Source organism: Corythoichthys intestinalis, chromosome 20 (genome assembly GCF_030265065.1).
Source record: "Corythoichthys intestinalis isolate RoL2023-P3 chromosome 20, ASM3026506v1, whole genome shotgun sequence".
Taxonomy (NCBI): Eukaryota; Metazoa; Chordata; class Actinopteri; order Syngnathiformes; family Syngnathidae; genus Corythoichthys; species Corythoichthys intestinalis.
In genome coordinates, this window is record NC_080414.1 from 37,027,619 (window position 1) to 37,050,994 (window position 23,376).

The following is a 23,376-nucleotide window of genomic DNA, read 5'->3' on the forward strand; positions in this document are numbered from 1 at the left end:
ACTGACATTATCAAGCTTATATGAGAATTCCTCCCAAATCAACAAGGTGGACTGCAACATGTTAAGGTGTGTTAGTGTGGAATCCCATGTAAAACATGAAGTTTATGTTCAACACTAGGGGTGTGACAAAATATCAAAATGGTGATATATCGTCAAGGTTATCGATAAGCTCCAGCCAAGAATCATTATATCATTTTAAAAAGGTGTCACTGAACCGACAAGGTGCTACCAAAATTTTCCACTAAAATAGTGTCTCTGTGAACTCAATAGCTGCTGAAAAAAATGGAGATAAATGAAGAGGCTAATGGCTACTAATACTAATGAATGACTCATTCGTTACATTATATTGGTTTGAGGGTTGCCTGAAGACATTTCATAATGTATCATTTGGAGTCATAATTAAAGACAATTCCAAAACAACCACCATGTACGACAACAAACTGCAAAACAAGCCTCGGAAAGAGCTGAAAACAAAGGAGCTCATTTAGGAATGCAAAAACAAAGCGGGTCAGGGAAGTTACAGAGGCAAATTACTGGCAATAGCAGGTTGTGAGCATTCTGGGGTAATTTGATTGCTGTCCAAGACAATAACAAATGACTAATACGCTTTGAGGGCAAAGGTACAGTCACACTGAGAGACAAAAAGAAGATCAAAACCAATACTGACAAGTGCAAACTAAACACAGATTAATTATACATTAGAGTAATTGGAGTTGAGGTGGATTTGGATCCAATCTGGTGAAAGCTGGTTACGTGTTCAAAAACCAAGCAGAACACAGACCTTATATCCAGGAACAATTGATTTTTCAAGGTGGCGGTGAAAGACACTGGAATGATTGAGGGCCATGTCAACATCCTAAACTCAAAACAGAGTGTTTGTCAAACGTGAACCCGTGGCTTGCAAGCTACATGAAGCACTTTGTTCAGTTTCAGGTGGCTTTTACCTTCATGACTTAACTAGTCATACTGCAGCTACAAACAAATACTTTTTGTAAAATATTAAATTGACTACAGGTAATCACCCTGGTTACGAATGAGTTCTGAATGAATCTGACCTTTGAGCCAGATTGACGAAATCACACCAGCCGAACCGCCGGACCCGCGTTGGTGCAGCTCCAACGACTAGGGCAGGCGGAAATCCGACAACCCGGCCAGAAGGCCAGACGCCGCGCGTTCACCTTAGTCTTAACCCCTTGCACTGACTCCATTTTGAAAGCTGGAAAAAGGCTTCGAAACACAAGTTGACAATTTCTTCAGTGGCCTGTACTACGAAGCTAGTTCTCTGGCTTATCAGGGATCAACTTAGTAACTTCATCACGTGCAGCCTAACTTCCCGGTTAACCGGAAGTACGAAAGGTGGATATGCTGAAACCGGGGAATGTTGCCATGGCAACATTTGCCACACGTCAAACCTGGTCGTCTCAAGAGTTAGGTCATGCTTAACCCCAGGTTTCCGATTAACCACGCTCTATTTAAACAACACTCCTCCGCGGACGTGTCCTCTTGACAATGACAGTGTACCTGGACGACCAGTACAACATTGGCGCGCGGATTGTGAGGCGCTCTCTTCGAAGGGCACAAGTATTTAGAGACTGCCAGTATCCGCTGGCATACCCGGACGATGTTCTCCATGAAAGACACAGATTTTCAGCTGAAGGACTTTGTTACCTGTGCCAGCTGATCGAGGCGGCCGTCTCAAATGTAACACGCCAAAGTCAGGCCCTCACAATCGAGCAGAATGTGTGCCTGTCCTTGCGCCATTTCGCCAGTGGACAATATATGTATTCCATCGGTGATGCTGAATATCTGAGTAAGAACACTATATGCCATGTGATTTGGAAAGTGGTTGGAGTGGGACATGGAAAGGCTTCAAATTGATTGTTGAATATGCTATACAGAAACATGTGTCAGCTTCGCTGAATGTAAACGAATGTGGCACTTTGCTCTCATACAAGAAAAATATTTAACGAACTTTTCCAGCATTGTTGTGTAAAAACATTTATAATGATCATAAAAATATGTGGACTATTTAAACATTGAAAAAACGTTTTTTTCTGCCAACTCGAAGAGATTAAAAAAAATGTCAAATCCACTGATAGCACACACAAAAATGACACAAATATAAAAGATATAAATGTTTATTGAATATGCATTTTACAGTCTTGTTTAACTGTGAGAATTTGTTACAAAAGACGGGCTTTAATTTGTTGTCATTATGCATAGGCATCGTCACAATGTGATCTCACAAAACACAGCCACGCATCTCATCCGCGCATTTCCTTCTTCTCGCGAATCCTCACAAATACAGTGGGGCAAATAAGTATTTAGTCAACCACTAATTGTGCAAGTTCTCCCACTTGAAAATATTAGAGAGGCCTGTAATTGTCAACATGGGTAAACCTCAACCATGAGAGACAGAATGTGCAAAAAAGCAAAACAAAAAAAAAAAACAACAAAAAAAACAGAAAATCACATTGTTTGAATTTTAAAGAATTTATTTGCAAATCATTTTGGAAAATAAGTATTTGGTCTATACCCAAAGTTCATCTCAATACTTTGTTATGTACCCTTTGTTGGCAATAACGGAGGCCATACATTTTCTGTAACTCTTCACAAGCTTTTCACACACTGTTGCTGATATTTTGGCCCATTCCACCATGCAGATCTCCTCTAGAGCAGTGATGTTTTGGGGCTGTCGCTGGGCAACACGGACTTTCAACTCCCTCCTCACCCCGTGGCGTCAAATGAAAACAAGAACGGTGAGCAAAAATCCCAGAACCACACGGGCGGACCTAGTGAATGACCTACAGAGAGCTGGGACCACAGTAACAAAGGCTACTATCAGTAACACAATGTGCCGCCATCGGACTCAAATCCTGCACTGCCAGACGCGTCCCCCTGCTGAAGAAAGTACACGTCCAGGCCCGTCTGCGGTTCGCTAAAGAGCATTTGGATGATCCAGAAGAGGACTGAGAGAATGTGTTATGGTCAGATGAAACCAAAATAGAACTTTTTGGTAGAAACACAGGTTCTCGTGTTTGGAGGAGAAAGAATACTGAATTGCATTTGAAGAACACCACACTCACTGTGAAGCATTGGGGTGGAAACATCATGCTTTGGGGCTTTTTTTTCTGCAAAGAGACCAGGAAGACTGATCTGTGTAAAGGAAAGAATGAATGGGGCCATGTATCAAGAGATTTTGAGTGAAAATCTCCTTCCATCAGCAAGGGCATTGAAGATGAGACCTGGCTGGGTCTTTCAGCAGGACAATGATCCCAAACACACAGCCAGGGCAACAAAGGAGTGGCTTCGTAAGAAGCATTTCAACGTCCTGGAGTGGCCTAGCCAGTCTCCAGGTCTCAACCCCATAGAAAATCTGCGGAGGGAGTTGAAAGTCCGTGTTGCCCAACGACAGCCCCAAAACATCACGCTCTGGAGGATATCTGCATGGAGGAATGGGCCAAAATACCAGCAACAGTGTGTGAAAAGCTTGTGAAGAGTTACAGAAAACATTTGTTCTCTGTTATTGCCAACAAAGGGTACATAACAAAGTATTAAGAACTTTTGGTAATGACCAAATACTTATTTTCCACCATGATTTGCAAATAAATTCTTTAAAAATCAAACAATGTGATTTTCTGGGTTTTTTTTCCACATTCTGTCTCTACTTGCTGAAGCGGTGGATTTCGCAGTGAGGGTGGATTTAAAGTCTTCATAACTCCGCATAATTATCGCGCATTCTTCGTCTGTGAAATAAGGTGTCCGTACCTTCGTCAAAAGTTGTGTTTGACTCTGGTATTCGCCCCGTTTTATGTGAAAGCACAGTAACTCTGGGTTACCACAGGTTCAAAAATCAACCTCATAATCAGCGTTGTAGCACCGATTGACCCTAAACTAGGTAACCAGGTTTTGTCAACCCCGATTTCCCGCTGGTACCCTGGGTTACTTTTGGGCAGGTGGAACTCCGTTTGTAGTACAGGCCACAGATCAACAGCAACCAAACGGCAAGGCAAAACAGCAACAGATCCAGGCGAGGAGGCAGACTGGTTCCAGGGTCACCATATCACAATCAACAAAAGATACCCGAGAAAAATGACGACGATTAGTTGAATCATTTAGTCTTTTTGAAGGCTGTCGCGGAGCAGGCTGTGGGCAGGAAGAAGGGTGTGTTTGGGCGTTGTTTAGGACTATTGCATGTTTGTGGATTGGACAGGAGGATTCAGGGGGTTACTGTTGTCAGGGCAACGAGGGTTGTGGATTTTGCCACCTCAGCGCCACGTGAGTGCTGAGTGTTCACTTCTCGGTCGCGTACTCCTCTTTATCAGATGTTCCTTGTTAAGACAAGATGTCCTGCCATTTGTTCTGGACTTTCCTGATGAACTGATTGCGGGAGTTGGTGGTGCAGACGTAGGCTTGTAGATGTCTTGCCTCGTCAGTTTCAATCTTGCTCAGCCAGCTGCATGACCCACACATTGGGATTCGGTGATCAGAAGGCCTCATGTATATCTTATGCCTTATGTCAAATATAGTCTGCTTGTTTTCCTTAACCCTTTAACACCTAAGCCTATTTTGGCCGAATTTGCATGCATTTGATGTTGCCTTTATATTTCAAAGAAAAAATTGTTTACAATGGCCAAGTTGGGTCCCTTTTTTTAGGCCACCTTGAACTTCATGTCCAAACTGTTGTTTTCTTCACTGACCAGTTATAATCCACATTTTGGACCCAAAAAGACAAAAAAATCCCAAAATCTTTTTTCAAAATTTGTAATGTTGATGTCCCATTGACCACCAAACATGCTCAACCAACCATTTTGAAGCTTGATAATATTTATTCAACTTGTTAGGATAAACATTCAATAGAAAAACATAAGATTGAATAGTTTTATGTTTGACAATTCAACACAAACAGCAGGTTTGGTCATAGGTGTTTCTGGCCTTCACACATACTATGGTCAAAACAGGTTATATACAGTGAAAAAAAGTGAGAAAAAAGAATTATATATATCATCTAACACAAAAAGGGTTTGTAGGATATCTCTTTGTGAAGTTAGGTGTTGTACCCATTACCTTATCAAAAGTACATACGTACATGCAATCAAGTTTCTCGAACACGCATCTACATAAAAATTGAAAAGATTATAGTGAAGAAAAAAAATATATAACATTGAAAAAAAATATTTAAAAAAAATATTGACAGGTAGTTCAGTTCAATTCAATTTTTCAGGCATGCGACCCAATAGTTTTTTTTTTTTTTTTTCCGCAGTCAATAAAGCTTCTTGAACAGGTCACGGAGCTGCGTCACACACAACGTCTCACAGCCTACTCTTTCGCCATTTGCGCGCTGCTGTCACTTCTACTCGCCGAGACGCGACTCATCCAAAGAAAACAACGACAAACGACAACGACGGCTCATATTCTTCCTTGAGTTGATGAAATAATGCATTAGCTTGCGCTAAATGTAGTTCGAGATTCATTCTGCACGTTTCAAAGTCGCTCGCTCAAACCAACTGGCCGTTGCTTGCTTCGCATGCCTCCCTTTCATTAGTCGGCGCCTCGCTCGGAAATTTATTAAAAAATGATAACATTCGGTTCGTCCTTCTTCTCATCACAACGGCTCTTGGGATATGTAGTCTTTTGTGCTGCTTTCGGTTTTGAAAAAGGAAAAGGAAATATGGAGATAGATACATGGTCCATGCAGCGTTTTAATGCATATTTATGAGTGCAATAAAACTATAAAACTCAAATGACATTATCTCCTGTTTTTCTTGGTCGATTGACTTCAAATAAAAACTGGTGTGGACATCAACTTCCGCACTTTCAAATGAGACCAACCAGCGGCACGTGGGTGACGTAATTACATCGTGACGAAGCTTCAAAGACGATATGCGTAAAAGCGTCGCTGCCGACACGTTCGGTGTTAAAGAGTTAAACTATGATATAACTGCGTTGCTCTGTGATTCAGCGCCAAGCCACTAGAGGGGTGCTGCGTTGTGTTTGTGCGGTTTTGGGGGACTCTTGTCAAATTCCTTGAGTTTTCTTCTGGTTAGACAAAAATAGAAACGGAGCTGGAACGCTTGAATGTGAATCTTCAGCTCATCAACATTAAACAACAAATGTTGATCATACAAATGTGGCGGAGGCAACGCAGAGACGGTTGCGGAGGTGGTCTGTGGGCGGCTAGCTACAAACTGGCGTCGAGCAATGTGTCCAGCGTTTTGTCTGATTCTATGCCGTGTCTACAACCAGCCAGTGGGAAGCCAAAGCAGATTTCTGGCGGCTACGGAACTTCCCAAACTGCATTGGAAACCTTGATGGTAAACACGTTATCATAAACCCACCGAGGCACTCTCAATCAGGGATGATGTAGAGCAAGTGTGCAAACAGCAAACATATGTTCAAAATAAATGATAAAGTGCACCAACAAACGCTCTGGAAGTTGTTGGGCTGTCGTGGCTGACACTCCTCTGCAACATCGCATGGACATCGGGGACAGTGCCTCTAGTTTGGCAGACCAGGGTGTTGGTCCACACTCTTACGAAGGGGGACCGGAGGGTGTGTTCCAATTATAGATGGATCAAACACCTCAGCCTCCCCGGTAAAGTCTATTCAGGGGTGCTGGAGAGGAGGGTCCATCGGGAAGTCGAATCTCACGTTCAGGAGGAGCAGTGTGCTTTTTGTCCCGGCCGTCGAATAGTGGATCAGCTCTACATCCTCGGCAGGGCCCTCAAGGGAGCTTGGGAGTTCGCCCAACCAGTCTGCATGCGTTTTGTAGATCTGGTGAAGGTGTTCGTCCGTGTGCCTCAGGAAGTCCTGTGGGGAGTGCTCCGGGAGTACGGAGTACCGAGCCCCTTGGTAAGGGCCGTTCGGTCCCTGTACGACCGGTGTCAGAGTTTGGTCCGCATTGCAAAGTCGAATTTGTTCCCAGTGAGGGTCGTACTCCACCAAGGCTGCCCTTTGTCACCGATTATGTTCATAACTTTTATGGAAAGAATTTCTAGGTGCAGCCGAAGCGTTGAGGGCGTTCGGTTTGGTGACCTCAGCGTTGCAGCTCTACTTTTTGCAGATGAAGTGGTGCTGTTGGCTTCATCAAGCAGGGCTCTTCAACTGTCACTGGAGCGGTTCGCAGTCGAGTGTGAAGCGGTTGAGATGAAGAACAGCACCTCCAAATCGGAGACCATGGCCCTCGGTCGGAAAAGGGTGGAGTGCCCTCTCTGGGTCTGGGATGAGATCCTGCACCAAGTGGAGGAGTTGTATCGTGTGGTCTTGTTCACGCGTAAGGGTAGGAGGGAGCGGGAGATCGACAGGCAGATTGGTGCAGCGTCTGCAGTAATGCGGACTCTGCAAAGGTCCGTAGTGGTGAAGAAGGAGCAAACCAAAAGGCGATTTATCATTCGATCTACGTTCCCATCTTGCCTATGGTCACGGGCTGTGGGTCGTGACAGAAATAACAAGATCCCGGATACAAGCGGCCGAAATGAGTTTCTTCCGCAGGGTGTCCGGGCTCTCCCTTAGAGATAGGGTGAGAAGCTCGGTCATCCGGTAGGTCAACTGGGAGGGACTTGGTGTCGAGTCGCTTCTCCTCCACGTTGAGAGGAGCCAGCTGAGGTTGCTCGGGCATTTGATCCTGATGCCTCCTGGACGCCTACCTGGAGAGTTGTTCTGTGCATGTCCGGGCAGACGGATGGACAGATGGATGTTCCCAACTTGATGTCTTTTCAATATAGTTTGCATTGCACTTCATATTCCGACGTTTTAACAAACAGTTGTATTTCGGCACCTCAAGCCACTTATCACTAAACCTGCACTTCCCAATCTCTGTTCATGTTCAAGTATGCATAGACAGTAAAAGAAATTAGGGATGCCCCCATCCAGGTTTTTGCACTTCCTATCCGATACTGATACCGGCCTATCTGAGCATGTGTTAAAGTTTAAAGTTATTTAGCCTCCTTACTTAGTTGTCAGACTCATGTTGAAAAAGGTTTTAATACTCTTGATAACAACTAACCAGCTGAATTAGGTGAGTTTGAATAACACACAACGGTTGGTAACAAGAAACGGACCTGTTTATTCAGTGACAAACACAAAACATTATAAATAACAAACAGAAATGGCATAGTCAGTCAGTAAAACGTGCAAATAATATTGTAAACTGTCTTAAAAAAGCAAAACACACCAACAACCTCAGTGGAAAATCCCACAAATCCCCCAAGCTATTAGATGCTTTTAATGTTTCGTGCATTAGTTACAAAAATTGTATAAAAGGCCTCTCAGGTTTAAATAAACGACTATTTCAGTATCAAGTTAACATTTTAAAACAGTAAATAAAATACTCAAGTCCCCATTCTGTATCAGCAGCTTTAAACTACATTAAATTTATTTAATTTTGCGAATCAACTGTTAAAGTTGTTAAAATTGCTCCCGTTATTCCATAATTTCCCTTCTGTCTACTTTCGACATGTGAAAGTTTAAAAACTGTTTTGAAGATAGATTCAAGTCATGATTTTGCCGATTTAGGAGTATTTTAGATAAAAAGTTAATTAGGTTCGCTTGGAAGGTTCACAACAGCCTACTAGGGAAGTCTCCTGCTTAAAGATGGCGGCTGTTTACTAACGCAACTAGTTTTCAATACTTCAATGTTGCTAACGCCGTCGAGTCTGTCATTTTGCATCTAGTTCTATATACAGTGGAGAGAACAAGTATTTGATACACAAATACTTGTTCTCCCCACTGTACATACGATATCTATTATCTACAGTAAAACGATGTTGACATAGTTTGTAGCGGCTGTCAGCAGCAGTCAGGTATTCTTGTGTTTTTTATCCAGCGGCATAGTCGAGCTAAAGCCGTGAGTTGAGCATTGGCATTACCCGGGTCTATGACAAGCATGATGTTTACTCTCGGGACGCAATGCGGTCCGTTTCTCATTGCGTCCCGAAGTACGCGCTGGGTATTAGTTCCGCTTTACTTGACATATTTCAATAATCGGAATTTGGATGTTTATGAATCGTTCTCGAATCTTCCACGGCCAAATCGCTCAAGGATGTAATGACGGCCGGGCATGTTGTACCGTGGTTCTAAGTGTTGGATGGTGCGTCTTTACTCACGCGAGATAATGGCTCGTCATCCAGAATGAATTCTTTGGCAAATGACTCTTGTTATTCCCTGGCTTTGGGACTGTTGAGTGCCAGTTTGTCATGCATAGCAAAAGTTTCTTCCAGCGTAAGTTGCGTAGGACTTTTCTTTTTGTCTTCGGTTTTCTTAACATACTCCCCATATTGTTTGTGGTGGTATTTCGCGAAATGCTTGATTAGGTTGGTTGTATTAAAACTTCTTACAGCTTTACCACCACGCTTGACTTTGTGGCGGCATATGTCGCACTCTGCCTCTTCGTCTTTGTCGTCCTTTAAGGTGAAATGATCCCACACAGCTGACATTTTTACCGATAAAGTCTCTCGGTAAATTGGGAGACGGTAATGTAAATGTAGTGGTTGAAGGTGTGCTGTAAAATGCGGACTGGATTTTAGGGAAACCGAAGCAAAAACTGGAATGGATTATGTAAATCGGTGCGCTGGAAAACCTGGACCGGACTTTAAAAAAGCTGGATCGGAATTTTTCCGTGTTGGCCGATCCGATACCGATGCGCATTTTTTTGCCCATATCAGCGTCCGATCCAATCCAAATATCGGATCGGGAAATCTCTAAAAGAAATGCACATATGCCTGTTGCAACCACTTCATCTGTTCTCTACTTTGGGTTGTACTACATGGCTAAAAGGACACACTGCCCCCTGCAGCGTGATTCCTGCGCTACTAGACACAGCTGATGGAGCCGCTCTATTTTTACAGAATCTTGATGAGGCTGACTAGATAAATAACGTCAGAGCGAAAAAAAATCCAGACAAATGTTGGGCTACGCGGATGAAATTTAATACCTCCCATGTGAAATTTAATGCCATAACTTTAAAAAAAAAAAAAAAAAAAAAAAAAAGCGAAATATGCTTATTAAGACCTTAAAAACCATATATTGTAAATAAAACCTTTTAAGACTTTTTAAGGATCTGCGAAGACCCTGTTGTGGTGGTTATACTATTCATTCCTGAAAGCAATTTACAAATGTTTGAGTGAGGTCACCTGCGGTGGTCTTTCTGGAATGGGTTCATTGCGGAGGGCTTGCAGGGCCTTCATGGCAGCGTTGTGTCTGGCAGCCTGGCGAGTGCGCCCCTCCCCAATGAACTCGTGACTCCCGACAGAGAGCTGTACATGGAAGATCTTGAGAATAGGGTAATGGTACCTGGAAAGAGCGAAACAAAAGGCAGATTTTCATCAGAGCTAAGAAAACCAACTTAGGAGTTATTTGCCACTTTGTCCAACTCAAATACACATGACGGGCGCAAAACAAGCTTTTTATACAGAAAGACCGTCTAAACCGTTTACGACACCTGTGAAAATAGAAGGTCATGCAGTACATTAGGGTCAATTACTTCACAATACCCTTTTACCCATACACTTAATTAATGTCTAGCTTTTATTTCTCAGTTTGGGCTTGCCAACAAAGCACAGGGACACATATATCCTTTTCTCTTTCTTCTAGCCCTCATCATAGATTTTGTTCTCTTTCATTGGGTACTGACAGAGTGGGACTGAGCTGTCACCAAATTGATAGAGCTGTCTGCAAGTCCATGTGGTGATACCCCCTCCTGGGTCAGGGGGGAGAGTGTCTGTAGAACGGAGGACAAGAAAAGAGAAATAGTGGGAAAGCTAACAAGAGGTGGGAAGAATCCCAAGTTTTTAATATCCGTTTTCTTCTCTGCCAGTATCTACATTTCCAATTCATGAGAACATACAGCCCCTATATGGGGCCCACATACAGTACACGACCACAAAGATTTGAAGAATTACAGTCACATTAAAGGAATTCTGAGTTAACTGAAACAAGCATTCCAGGTGTTGTTAGTATGGTGTCTTTTTACACCATATACATGGCTCTATTTTCCAAACAAACATTTATACCCATTAACAGCAACTTAAGAACATTCAATGTATCACTGCAGCATTTTAAAGATGTGATATTGAATTAGTGCTGCAACGATTAACTCGGGGAATTCGATTAGAAAAAAGCTTCAACGATTCGTTTAGAGTGGTGTTGTAATTGTTTGTTTTGAAAGTGGTTGCAATGGCGTACCGCACGCATGCTATTTTTAGACCGTGACGTCGCATCGTAAAGCGGAAGTAAAGCAGAAGTGGGACATTATAGACCCACCCTCGCATAGAAACAAGGTTTGTGCTACTTTTCTCCGGTAAACCAAAAACTCGGGAGGAAAAAATGTGAAGACTGAATCAACTTGCGCGGACTTCAACACCAGCTCAGTGAATCAATTCACATTTCATATGCAGTAAACATTTTGTTGGGTTGGCATGGTCTTTCAGAGGACAATGAGGTAAGCCATTTTTATATTTTTAACTTATTTTTTAGCATGACGTTGTGCCGTACTGCTTCTGTCTGACAATGAATGACCTGAAAAGAACTACAATGGTATCTGACTGCCACTGTTACCGTTTCTGTTGTAAACAATTAAAAAAAAAAAAAAAAATTCAACTTTAGTAAGGGGGAAGTGTAAATAAATTATAGAATTAAGATGTGTTAATAATGAAAAAACTAAAAGTGTTCGTGGGCTGTCACTGAGTAGCATTTGCGATCGTTACACAAAATATAAATTCCCCCCAAGAACGGTCAGAGACGTAGGACAACCAGAGGATATAATACATAGGAAAGACGGGGGGTTTGTGGTAAAGGATAGCTTGTTGAAACAGGAGAATGTCATTGTCAGTCGCGTAAGAAAAAGGTGTCGATAAAAAAAGCTAAGGCTAGGCTAAGGTCGGCTCGGTTTTTTTTCGTCTTTTTCAGCCCTCGACACTCAAGCCATCTCTTTAAGTGAACATTTTTACGTACTTCCACATCTTTGCAAGTGAATTTGGCACCGGGGACATCATTTTCGGTGAGAATTGGTAGGTTTAGCTTTGTAAACATCTGCTTCGTACACGATTTCCATTCATTTCCTATTGGAGACAAACAGTGGTGTGTCCTCCCTTAGCAACAGTAGCTAAAATCATGAATATTAATGAGCGGAAGTGACGTGTTGCTTGCGGTACACCATTAGTTTTATTAATTTGGGTGGATGCACTGCCCTCTCGTGGCAACAGTGAATATGACATAACTCATCTAACGTGGCTGGATCCAGCTGCTCTCTATTTAGAGCAACACAAGGTTGTATTTATTTGAGCTAATATAATTGTTTTTCCATTCGTAATTTAGTTTAGAGGTATTTTAAGCAGTTTTTGTGGCAATATGTATATGAACAATTTGTTAAGAACATTGTTCCAAAAAAAGTTAGCATTTTATAGTTGTCCCTTTGTTGTACTTCGATTTTCTTTTTTTTAATATATTGTTTGAGGCCAAGCTCAGGTATTTCAAATTTTTAAATGCATTTGTCATTCTCGTGAAATGAAAGTGCAATTCTGAAAAAACTCGGGAACTTTATTTTGTATTCACTTTTAATGCTCTATTGACCCTACCCACCGACATCACAAAATCACGTGCTCGCTGTATGGTTCCGCCCCCTTGTCCGTCATTTTGTGTCTGTATTATCAATGGTCTCAATTGATCGAGCAATTTATAATGCATTTCATGGAAGACCCGGTGCTTTCGGATGCCGTAAACTCACTTGATGCGTTGCATAAAAGGCGTTATGTGGAAAAGCTTCAGTTTATCCATTCGCCAGATCCATATTTGATGCCTAAATCGATGTTTTTCGACCCGCTGTCTCCGCCGTATTTGCCTGACATCTGCTAGCTACCCTGATATGTACAACTATCTTGTCCGCACAAAATCAGCCTATTCTCACGAAAGTTTGAAAAACTTTAAGAGCTTGGAGGCTTATAAATACTTCGTTGCTGGTTGGGTGAAACAGGTCCTCGTCCACGAAAATTCGGCAGGAATCTATCTTGTGCTTGGAAAGGTGAGTTACGAAATTTTCAATTCAAAATCTTTTGTTATTGCTAACATCCACTGTCAAGTCTAATGTATTTCATGTCGTTTGTCAATGTTAGGGCTTTTATATGGTTTAGCGATAGCACTCTCACTACATACATACGTGTATGTTGTCCGCGATTAGCCTAGCAATGATCTTAATTGTGGTTGTCAGCCCAAAACCCTCTAAATATATATTAAATGCATCTTACCAGATATAAAATGACTACTACATAATCTGTGGTAATCGTTTGGAGCCCAGTTTTCTCGTCGAATTGCAGCAGCCCATCTCGCTCTCTTCTCTCCGGGTCTCTCGGAATCCGGTAGAACTTCAAGTCTCTCCGTCTATCTTCTCTGTTATTGCAACCAACCGGCACACACGCCTTCACCATTTTGATTATTAATGTTAACGAGCAGAAAAACACGTCGTAAATAGGAGGAATGTACGTAGCCGTAACAGGTAAACATGATGTGTTGACAGACAATTGGGCGGCACCAGTCAGGAGGAAGGAGTTGTGACGTCACGTGGGTAGGGTCTATAGAAAGTGCCATCTTAGCAAGTCTTTGTTTTACATCCGTTAAAATTTATTCCGTAAGGCCGTAAATGTTCCTAATCCAATTTCCACAATTTCTTCACCATAAGGCGCACCGCACTATAAATTGTACCTATTTTAAAACTTTTTCATATACTGTATAAGGCACACCGCATTATAAGGCGCATAGAATAGATGCTACAATAGAGGCTGGGGTTACATTATGAATCCATTAGATGTGAGACCTGTTGCGGCTCAATATTGATGCATATACAGTATAAGGCGCACCGGATTATAAGGCGCGCTGCCAATTTTTGAGAAAATGTAAGTCTTCTAGGGGGGAAAATAGGGCACTGGATTATTCGAACAAACTAACTGATAGAATAATCGATTACTTAAATAATCGATAGCTGCAGACCTATATTGAATTATTTTACTGTGGGAAAAGCTTGTAAATGAATGAATTCAATGGGGATAAAATTCAGCATGAACTCAACTTTTAAACATTTTAGATTTCGTATTTGGTTTGTATTCATACATACTTTTGGGTTAAATTAACTGACCGAATTAAATAAATTGTGTTGTTTCATCGTAATATAATATATAATTTAAAGCCACCAAATGCATTATAAACTTTGAAGTGGGAAAAATATACAGTTTGGGAATGATGATTACATTTAATCAAAAACCACTAAGCAGGGGCATCAAATAGTACCGTTTGATCGAGGCTAAGGGGATTTATCTGTGAAAGATGACGATTGGTGTTTATAAAAGGGATCCAGAAAGCCATGTGTCCGCACAATTGCTGCTTTCATGAAGCAAAACAAAAGTTTGTATTGAAGAAAAAAAAAATGCAAGTCCTGTGCTGGGACTATTGCTCATGTGCACATAGGCGATGGCGATGTTCCAACGATATACTGTATAGTGCAGACCTACACTGCTGGCCAAAAGTAACGGCACCCCTGCATTTCTGTCAGATAATGCTCAATGTCTCCCAGAAAATGATTGCAATTACAAAGTATTGGCACCCCAGCAATTCTGTTAGATAATGCTCAATTTCTCCCAGAAAAATGACTGCAATTACAAATGCTTTGGTAGTAAGAGCTTAATTTATTTTGGTTACAATGAAAAAACACAAAAGAGTGAAATTTTTTTTAAATCATTATCATTTTACACAAAACTCCAAAATTGGGCCAGACAAAAGTATTGGCACCCTTTGAAAAATCATCTGATGCTTCTCTTATTTGTGTCATTAACAGCACCTGTTACTTACCTGTGGCACATAAAAGGTGGTGGCAATAACTAAATCACACTTGGAGCCAGTTAAATGGATTAAAATTGACTCAACCTCTGTCCTGTGTGTAACACATTGAGCATGGAGAAAAGGAAGAACACCAAAGAACTGATTGAGGACTTGAGAAGCAAAATTGTGAGGAAGCACAGGCAATCTCAAGGCTACAACTCCATCTCCAAATACCTGAATATTCCTGTATCTACCGTGCGCAGTGTCATCAATAAGTGTAAAGACCATGGCATTGTGGTTAACCTCCCTAGATGTGGACGGAAAAGAAAAACTGACGAGAGATTTCAACGAAAGATTGTGCGGATGGTGGATAAAGAACCTCGTCGAACATCCAAACAACGTCAAGCTGTCCCGCAGTCTGGGGGTAAAACAGTGTCAACCCATACTATCCGTCTGCGTCTGAATGAAAAGGGACTCTATGGTAAGCAGTGTTGGGCACGTTACTTTAAAAAAGTAATTAGTTATAGTTACTCACTACTTCTTCCAAAAAGTGAGTTATTAACTGAATTACTCTATAGTAAAAGTAACTAGTTACCAGGGAAAGTAACTATTTCCGTTACTTTAAAAAGAAGTTGTTGTATGTCAAAGAATTTGAAATTTTCTGAGCAGCATTCGAGTCAGTTGAGTAGAGAAGAACAAACAGGTAGTTGTGTTATAGAACCTTGTAATATTTATTGCACCTCACCAGCAACAGATTTATCCTACACTTGAAGTGCAACAAAAATAAACAGATTTGAATTGCTTACCACAGATGTCGACAAAAGCTTTGCCCTGGGACATAAATTACACTTTACATGCACGTTCTTTCCTTTAATTTCCACCAACTTGAAATAGTGTTTATATCTCCACCTCGTAAAGGACAAATTTTCCTCTGAATGCTCTGCCATCATATCCCTATGCATCTGTTTGGCGTGTGTGTTTGCCGCACGCGCTGTTCCGGTTTGTGTGTGAAAACACCGGCTCTAAAGTTTATTTAAAAAAAAAAAAAAAAAAAAAAAAAAAAAACTTAACAAATACACGTGCGCTATTAGGCTCGAGCGTTTACCTCACAGAATGGGGGATCACGTGAGATCTGACAACAACGCAGCCATATTGGAAGCAGGTCTGGCTCACGGGACATTAAACTTTAACTTGCCAGTTCGATAAAGAGACAAACTCGTTACTAAGGCGAAGACCGGATATGTGATCAAACTTAAGAATGTGAACAATGTTGACCCTTACAAGCAAGCTGAAGACAAATGGCGTAAAGATGTCGACGGGCTTCCACAATTACGCGAAATGGACATCCTGTTGTATTTATTGTTTGGTGTATGTTACTAAACTCATCAGCGATTCCTACAAAGCTACGAACAGTTTTGCTGCGGATGGGTGCAGGACCTGCACATTATGAACGTATCAAACGGCAACTCCGTCGTTCTTACAAAGGTAGGCTATGTGTTTACCATTTTCATTGCCATGAACCTGAACGCACTCCAAGTCTTGGATGACAAATAAACAGAGCAGAGTAGACTCGCTACGGCTGTTAGTTTCTTCAATTTATTCAAAGTAAGTAACGCACCGCTTTTGACCGTCAGTAACGGTAACAGCGTTGTAAAGGCGGAAAAATAATTAGTTAGATTACCCCGTTACTGAAAAAATAACGCCGTTATGTAATGGCGTTACTTATAACGGCGTTATTCCCAACACTGATGGTAAGATTCCAAAGAAGACCCCACTTCTGACCCAGAGACATAAAAAAGCAAGGCTGGAGTTTGCCAAAGCTTACCCGAGAAAGCTAAAAACGTTTTGGAAGAATGTTCTCAAAGAAAAGAACACGGTCCCACAGTGAAACATGGTGGAGGTTCCCTGATGTTTTGGGGTTGCTTTTCTGCCTCTGGCACTGGACTGCTTGACCGTGTGCATGGCATTATGAAGTCTGAAGACTACCAACAAATTTTGCAGGATAATGTAGGGCCCAGTGTAAGAAAACTGGGTGTCCCTCAGAGGTCATGGGTCTTCCAGTAGGACAATGATGCAAAACGCACGTCAAAAAGCACTAGAAACTGGTTTGAGAGACAGCACTGAAGACTTCTAAAGTGGCCAGTAAATAGGCCAGAAAAATGGTCTAAAATTCGAGCAGATCATTGTAAAAAAACGCATTGATGGATACCGGAAGCGGTTGTTCGCATTTATTTTGTCTAAAGGTTGTGCTACCAAGTATTAGGCTCAGGATGCCAATACTTTTGGAGTTTTGTTTAAAATTATCATTATTTTTTTTCCCCATTTTTTGTGTTTTTTCATAGCAAGCAAAATAAATGAAGCTGCTACTACTACTAAGGCTGTCCCAAACGACTAATTTTGTCCCGATTAGTCAGCCGACTATTTTTACGATTAGTCGACTAATATTTTTCTTTTTTTACTCATTTAATAATGATTTTTTTTAGCTTATTAATTCACAAAAACATTTGGAACACTTAAATTCTTTATTAATGTATAAATAATAAATATAAATATTAATAATAAATCACAAACAATCAGGTAAAATGCTGCTGGCATTAACTAGTGAAAAAAAAAAAAAAAAAAAAAAAAAAGGGAAACGCTTTGACTTCACCTTTTTAACAGGAGTCTAAACAATTCTTACTCTTTTTATGGTATGTCTATATTGTTCTAAATGTTAAAATGAATTGCAATCGGCCTCATGCTCCGGACAATCAATTTCAGAATACTTTGTGTGAGTTCAGATGCTCTTTCTTGTTAGGTTTTGTGTTGGTTTCTCCTAGTGTGACTTGTCCCTGTGATTACCCATTGCTCTCACCTGTGTGTGTTTTCCCAGTGTATCCTGCAATCTGCATCCACCTGTGTTACCCAGCTGTTCCTCGTCTCGTTACCCCTTGTCTGCGTATATAATGACCCAGTTTCTTGTCACTCCTTGTTGCATCATTGTCTATGTCAATGTCCGTGTCTACATCAACGTTCAAGTCAAGCCCCGTCCAAGTCCTCGTGTACCCGTCCCTTCGCTTAAGTAAGTTTTGTTTGAACATTGCCTTTTGAGCCCTAGCCCTTTTGTTTGTACTTTGTGATTTTGTTAGTTATCATTAAAATGTTTTTTTGAGTTCACTGCCACCTGCCTCGCTGCATTTTTTGTTTCCCTGCATTTGGGTCCATACAACCTGCCTGCCCGCGTTCCCTGACAGAATGACGCAACCAATCCTGGACCCAGCGGGAAAGATTCATTTTCGGCCAGCGCGCCGACACCCTCAACCCACCCACAGACCACAGCACATTTTTTTGGATTCTGATTTTTCAGACTTTGAGGAGGATCACAATTTATATGACCTCCTCTATTCTGATTCTGACTCCGACCCAGACTTTTTTTCCATGCCCTTTTCTTCACCCTCTCGGTTTTTTTTAGGCCTCCCTCATTCCATACCACCCAGTCTGACCATGAACCCTGTCCAAAAGCCTCGGCGATCTCGTCCACGCCGACGTCGTGGGCACGTCTTGACGGCTCGGCTTCCCGAGGCTCCCCGCAGTCAAGTTCCTCCCGCGCCGGCTCCCCGCAGTCAAGTTCCTCCCGCGCCGGCTCCCCGCAGTCATGTGCCTCCCGCGCCGGCTCCCCGCAGTCATGTGCCTCCCGCGCCGGCTCCCCGCAGTCATGTGCCTCCCGCGCCGGCTCCCCGCAGTCAAGTGCCTCCCGCGCCGGCTCCCCCTGTTTACTCCTGCGACCCCGCTGCTGTTCCGCCAGCAGACTCCTGCGACCCCGCTGCTGTCCCGCCAGCAGACTCCTGCGACCCCGCTGCTGTCCCGCCAGCAGACTCCTGCGACCCCGCTGCTGTCCCGCCAGCAGACTCCTGCGACCCCGCTGCTGTCCCGCCAGCAGACTCCTGCGACCGCGCTGCTGTCCCGCCAACAGACGACCGCGCTGCTGTCCCGCCAGCAGACGACCGCGCTGCTGTCCCGCCAGCAGACGACCGCGCTGCTGTCCCGCCAGCAGACTCCTGCGACCCCGCTGCTGTCCCGCCAGCAGACGACCGCGCTGCTGTCCCGCCAGCAGACGACCGCGCTGCTGTCCCGCCAGCAGACGACCGCGCTGCTGTCCCGCCAGCAGACGACCGCGCTGCTGTCCCGCCAGCAGACGACCGCGCTGCTGTCCCGCCAGCAGACGACCGCGCTGCTGTCCCGCCAGCAGACGACCGCGCTGCTGTCCCGCCAGCAGACGACACCGCTGCTGTCCCGCCAGCAGACGACACCGCTGCTGTCCCGCCAGCAGACGACACCGCTGCTGTCCCGCCAGCAGACGACACCGCTGCTGTCCCGCCAGCAGACGACACCGCTGCTGTCCCGCCAGCAGACGACACCGCTGCTGTCCCGCCAGCAGACGACACCGCTGCTGTCCCGCCAGCAGACGACACCGCTGCTGTCCCGCCAGCAGACTCCGAAGTTCCTGACCCTCGTCCCGACGATGCTGCTCCCCGCTTCTTGCCACGGCTTGGCGGCATGAAGGACCGAGCACTGCCTCGTCTTGGACACCCGCCTGATCGACCCGTGCGGTTGCCCAACGTGTGGCGCCCTGGACGCCCTCCAGATTGACCCGTGCGGTCAGCCCATGTCTGGCGTCCTGGACGCCCGCCTGACTGGCCCTGACTGGCTGGTGTTGCTCCCTCCTCCAACCTTCTGACTTTTCGTTTCTTTGGGACGTCTGGGATCCGTCCTTTGAGGGGGGGGTACTGTTAGGTTTTGTGTTGGTTTCTCCTAGTGTGACTTGTCCCTGTGATTACCTGCAATCTGCATCCACCTGTGTTACCCAGCTGTTCCTCGTCTCGTTACCCCTTGTCTGCGTATATAATGACCCAGTTTCTTGTCACTCCTTGTTGCGTCATTGTCTATGTCAATGTCCGTGTCTACATCAACGTTCAAGTCAAGCCCCGTCCAAGTCCTCGTGTACCCGTCCCTTCGCTTAAGTAAGTTTTGTTTGAACATTGCCTTTTGAGCCCTAGCCCTTTTGTTTGTACTTTGTGATTTTGTTAGTTATCATTAAAATGTTTTTTTGAGTTCACTGCCACCTGCCTCGCTGCATTTTTTGTTTCCCTGCATTTGGGTCCATACAACCTGCCTGCCCGCGTTCCCTGACACTTTCTGGTGTCCATTCCGCATTTTTTGGGGAGGGAAAAAATTGTTCAACTTTTTGTTTTAACCTGAAAATAGATAAAGCAGAAGGCATACTAAAATATTACCACAATTATTTTGAAACAAAGCCACACATAGTCATAGTAACAAAAATTAAATATATAGTATTAATTTTAGAGTATACTCCTATATGTATATACAAAATAATAATTTATAATAATATAAAGTAATTAACATTAGTGCAGTCATCTCTTATAGTAAGCAGGCCAGTGCTGTATTTTTATTATATTACGTATATATATATATATATATATATATATATATATATATGTTTTTTTTTTTTTTTTTTCCTTAAGTGGGAGCTTCCATGATCCTAATAATACAATCTGCATGCTGTGCAAGATGTCGAGATCTACAGCTTTCGGGAGCAGAAGCAGAGTAGATTAAAAACTAAGTACGTGGTGGGGGGGGGTGATGTATGTTGATACGGTGCACAAAAAAGCAACTTCAATTTAAAAATATCGTTAGAAAATTGTATGGACTTACGATCCGCTAGCTTGTGGTTTCTTCTCGTCTTCCAAAATTACATCAGCGTGACGGCATTTCAAGTGTTCGTTCATAGCCGACGTGCTACCGTGGTATGCGAGCTCAGCTTGGCAAAGAGACACACAGTAGCACCCTCCATATTTTCCTTAAAATAATTCCAGGCTCTGGCCATTCTGGTCCGCTTTTTTAGCTTTATGCCGCTTTCACCGCTTGCATGGCGAGTGACCGCCATATTTTTTTTTTTAACCCGTCATTACCCGTCGACGGTATGTTGTGCCCGTGGACGGATTTACGTCATCGATGACGTCAACTAGTCGGGACAGCTCTAATTACTACCAAAGCATTTGTAATTGCAATCATTTTCTGGGAGAAATTTAGCCTTATCTGACAGAATTGCAGGGGTGCCAATTCTTTTGGCCAGCACTGTAATGTTGTTCTTTACACCACAAACTAGCTAGGCATGAATCTGCAGCATTTCTGGCGGTTGCAGTCCAATCAGTGTTAACAAAAGAGACGTAGTTGGATTATTTTTCCAGCTATTAAAAAAATGGCTCCTTGAGGAACAAGTTACTCTAAAACCCACAAATGTCATATGTTCATGTCCTGACTTTTCACGTATTACGCTAATCTCCTGCACAGCAGGCCACAGAAAAAACATTTTACTCTTGGAATGGCAGGAGGTCATTCCTCAGCCCGCAGCCCTCTTTCTCATCCATCTGCTCTCAGCTTCTCCGGGCCACTGGAACCCTCTCTGGGCGGGGGCTTGCCTGGCCCTTGCACGTCAAGATCAGCCCCGGGGTCTCAGAGGATATGCCAAGTGCAACATGGGCTGTGGCCAACAGCGCCGAGCAGAGATGAGAGCAGCTGGGGCTGGAACGCGGAGTACAGGTGCAGAGAGGAAGCGATCGAGGGATAACACCGAGAACGAAAAAGGAGACTGAAGGAGGAGGAAAACAGAGAAAGTGAGAGAAAAGGATCGGGAGGAGGGGGCTTAGAAAGGGTGGCTGGTGGGAGACCCTAATCTACAACGTGGGAAAGCAGTGGTTTAAAACGCAAGCAAGCCAAGAACATAGGAGAGCACACGTACACAGAGCAAAATCCTACACGCAAGAAAGGCAAGCAAATCACATCAGTGCCTGCTGGCTGGCTCTGCGTGTATGTGTTATCAATTATTATTTTTCTTATTATTATTACGACAAAGCGGGAATCTGGCCAGGACACCTGTAGGGAGGGTGTGGAAACTGCTCCAAGGGAGAGGGGAAAAAATGTAATAACAATTTTTAAAAAACAGTATTTTTATAATGACGACTGTGTGCGTGCATGTCTGAATATATTTGCAAGGTATGACTCATCAGTTCTCCCCACACACACACACACACACACACACACACACACACACACACACACACACACACACACACACACACACACACAGATGTAAACTGGCGCACATACACGACAAACATTCAGCTTTGTTTGATCTATCAAACAGTCATAAATTGGAAATCAGACATATGGCCTTTCAATTACTCCTGCAAATGGCAAGCTGACATTTAGTCTGGAAGCCATTTTTGTTGTGACAAGCACAACTTTCTTTTGAACCTTCTCAATGGATAGAAAACCTTTGAAAACCAACACACTTCTATAACCAACCGATATGTGAGATTATAACAGTAGCAGTCTTGTTATTAGCAGCTCTTTTAAATTTTGTTTTAGCCTTAGTCTTTTGGATGAAAATACTTTTTAGTCTTAGACATATTTTAGTCATTTCAAAATGCGTTGCCTTTGTCTTTCTCCCGACTCATGCACAACAAGGCACAGCGCAACGTAAATGGGACGAAGCTGCTTTCAGAGCAAAAGGGTGACAAAGCCTTTGCAGAAGGAAAAAAATTGGATGGGCTTGTTCTTCCTTCAGCTACACTGCACTCGGCTCCTGCCAAATACGTACATGTTTTACCCCCCTTCATACTTCATTCCCTCTATCTATCCATCCGTTTTCTACCGCAAATACGAGGTCCGGTCGCTGGGGCAGCAGCTTCAGTATGGAAGCCCAGACTTCCCTTTCCCCAGCCACTTCATCCGGCTCTTCTTGGGGGATCCCAAGGATTTGCCAGGCCAGCCCGGAGACAGTCTCCTCAGCGTGTCCTGAATCGGACCCACGGCCTCTTCCCAGTGGGACATGCCCGGAACACCTATCAAGGGAGTCACACCTGAGTCATCCTAATCAAATGCCCGAGCCACCTCATCTGGCTCCTTTGACGCAGAGGAGTAGCAAGTCAAGCCTCTCCCGGATGGCCGAGCTTCTCCCCTTCTTTCTATGGGAGGGCCCGGACACCCTACGGAGGAAACCCATTTTGGCCACTTGAATCTGGGATCTTGTTCTTTCGGTCACGACCCACAGCTCGAGACCATAGATGAGTGTAGGAACGTAGATCGACCGATAAATAGAGAGTTTCACCTTTCGGCTCAGCTCCTTTTTCTCAACAATGGACCAGTACAGAGTGCGCATCACTTCAGACGCTGCAACGATCCGTGTGTCGATCTCCCGCTCCATCCTATCGTCACTCGTAAACAAAATCCCATGATACTTAAACTCCTCCACTTGGGGCAGGATCTCATCCCCGACCCAGAGAGGTCACACTACCCTTTTCCGACTGAGGACCATAGTCTCAAAATTGGAGATGCTGATCCTCATCCCGACCGCTTCACACTCAGCTGCGAACCACTCCAGTGAGAGTTGAAGGTGACGGCTTGATGAAGCCACCAACACTACATCCTTTGCAAAAAGCAGAAAAGCAATACTGAGGCTACTAAACCGGACACCCTCAACGCCTCAGCTGCGCCTAGATATTCTGTCCAAGT

General features: G+C 43.6%; 1 protein-coding gene across 1 annotated transcript in view; it reads right to left on the minus strand.

The window, feature by feature from the left end:
- Positions 1-23,376, minus strand: part of stau2 (staufen double-stranded RNA binding protein 2) — a 277,129-nt gene that overhangs the window by 205,276 nt on the left and 48,477 nt on the right. The window contains exon 6 of the mRNA XM_057824591.1: positions 10,131-10,290. Within this exon, the coding sequence (XP_057680574.1) occupies positions 10,131-10,290 (160 nt within the window). The remainder of the gene's footprint in view (positions 1-10,130; positions 10,291-23,376) is intronic.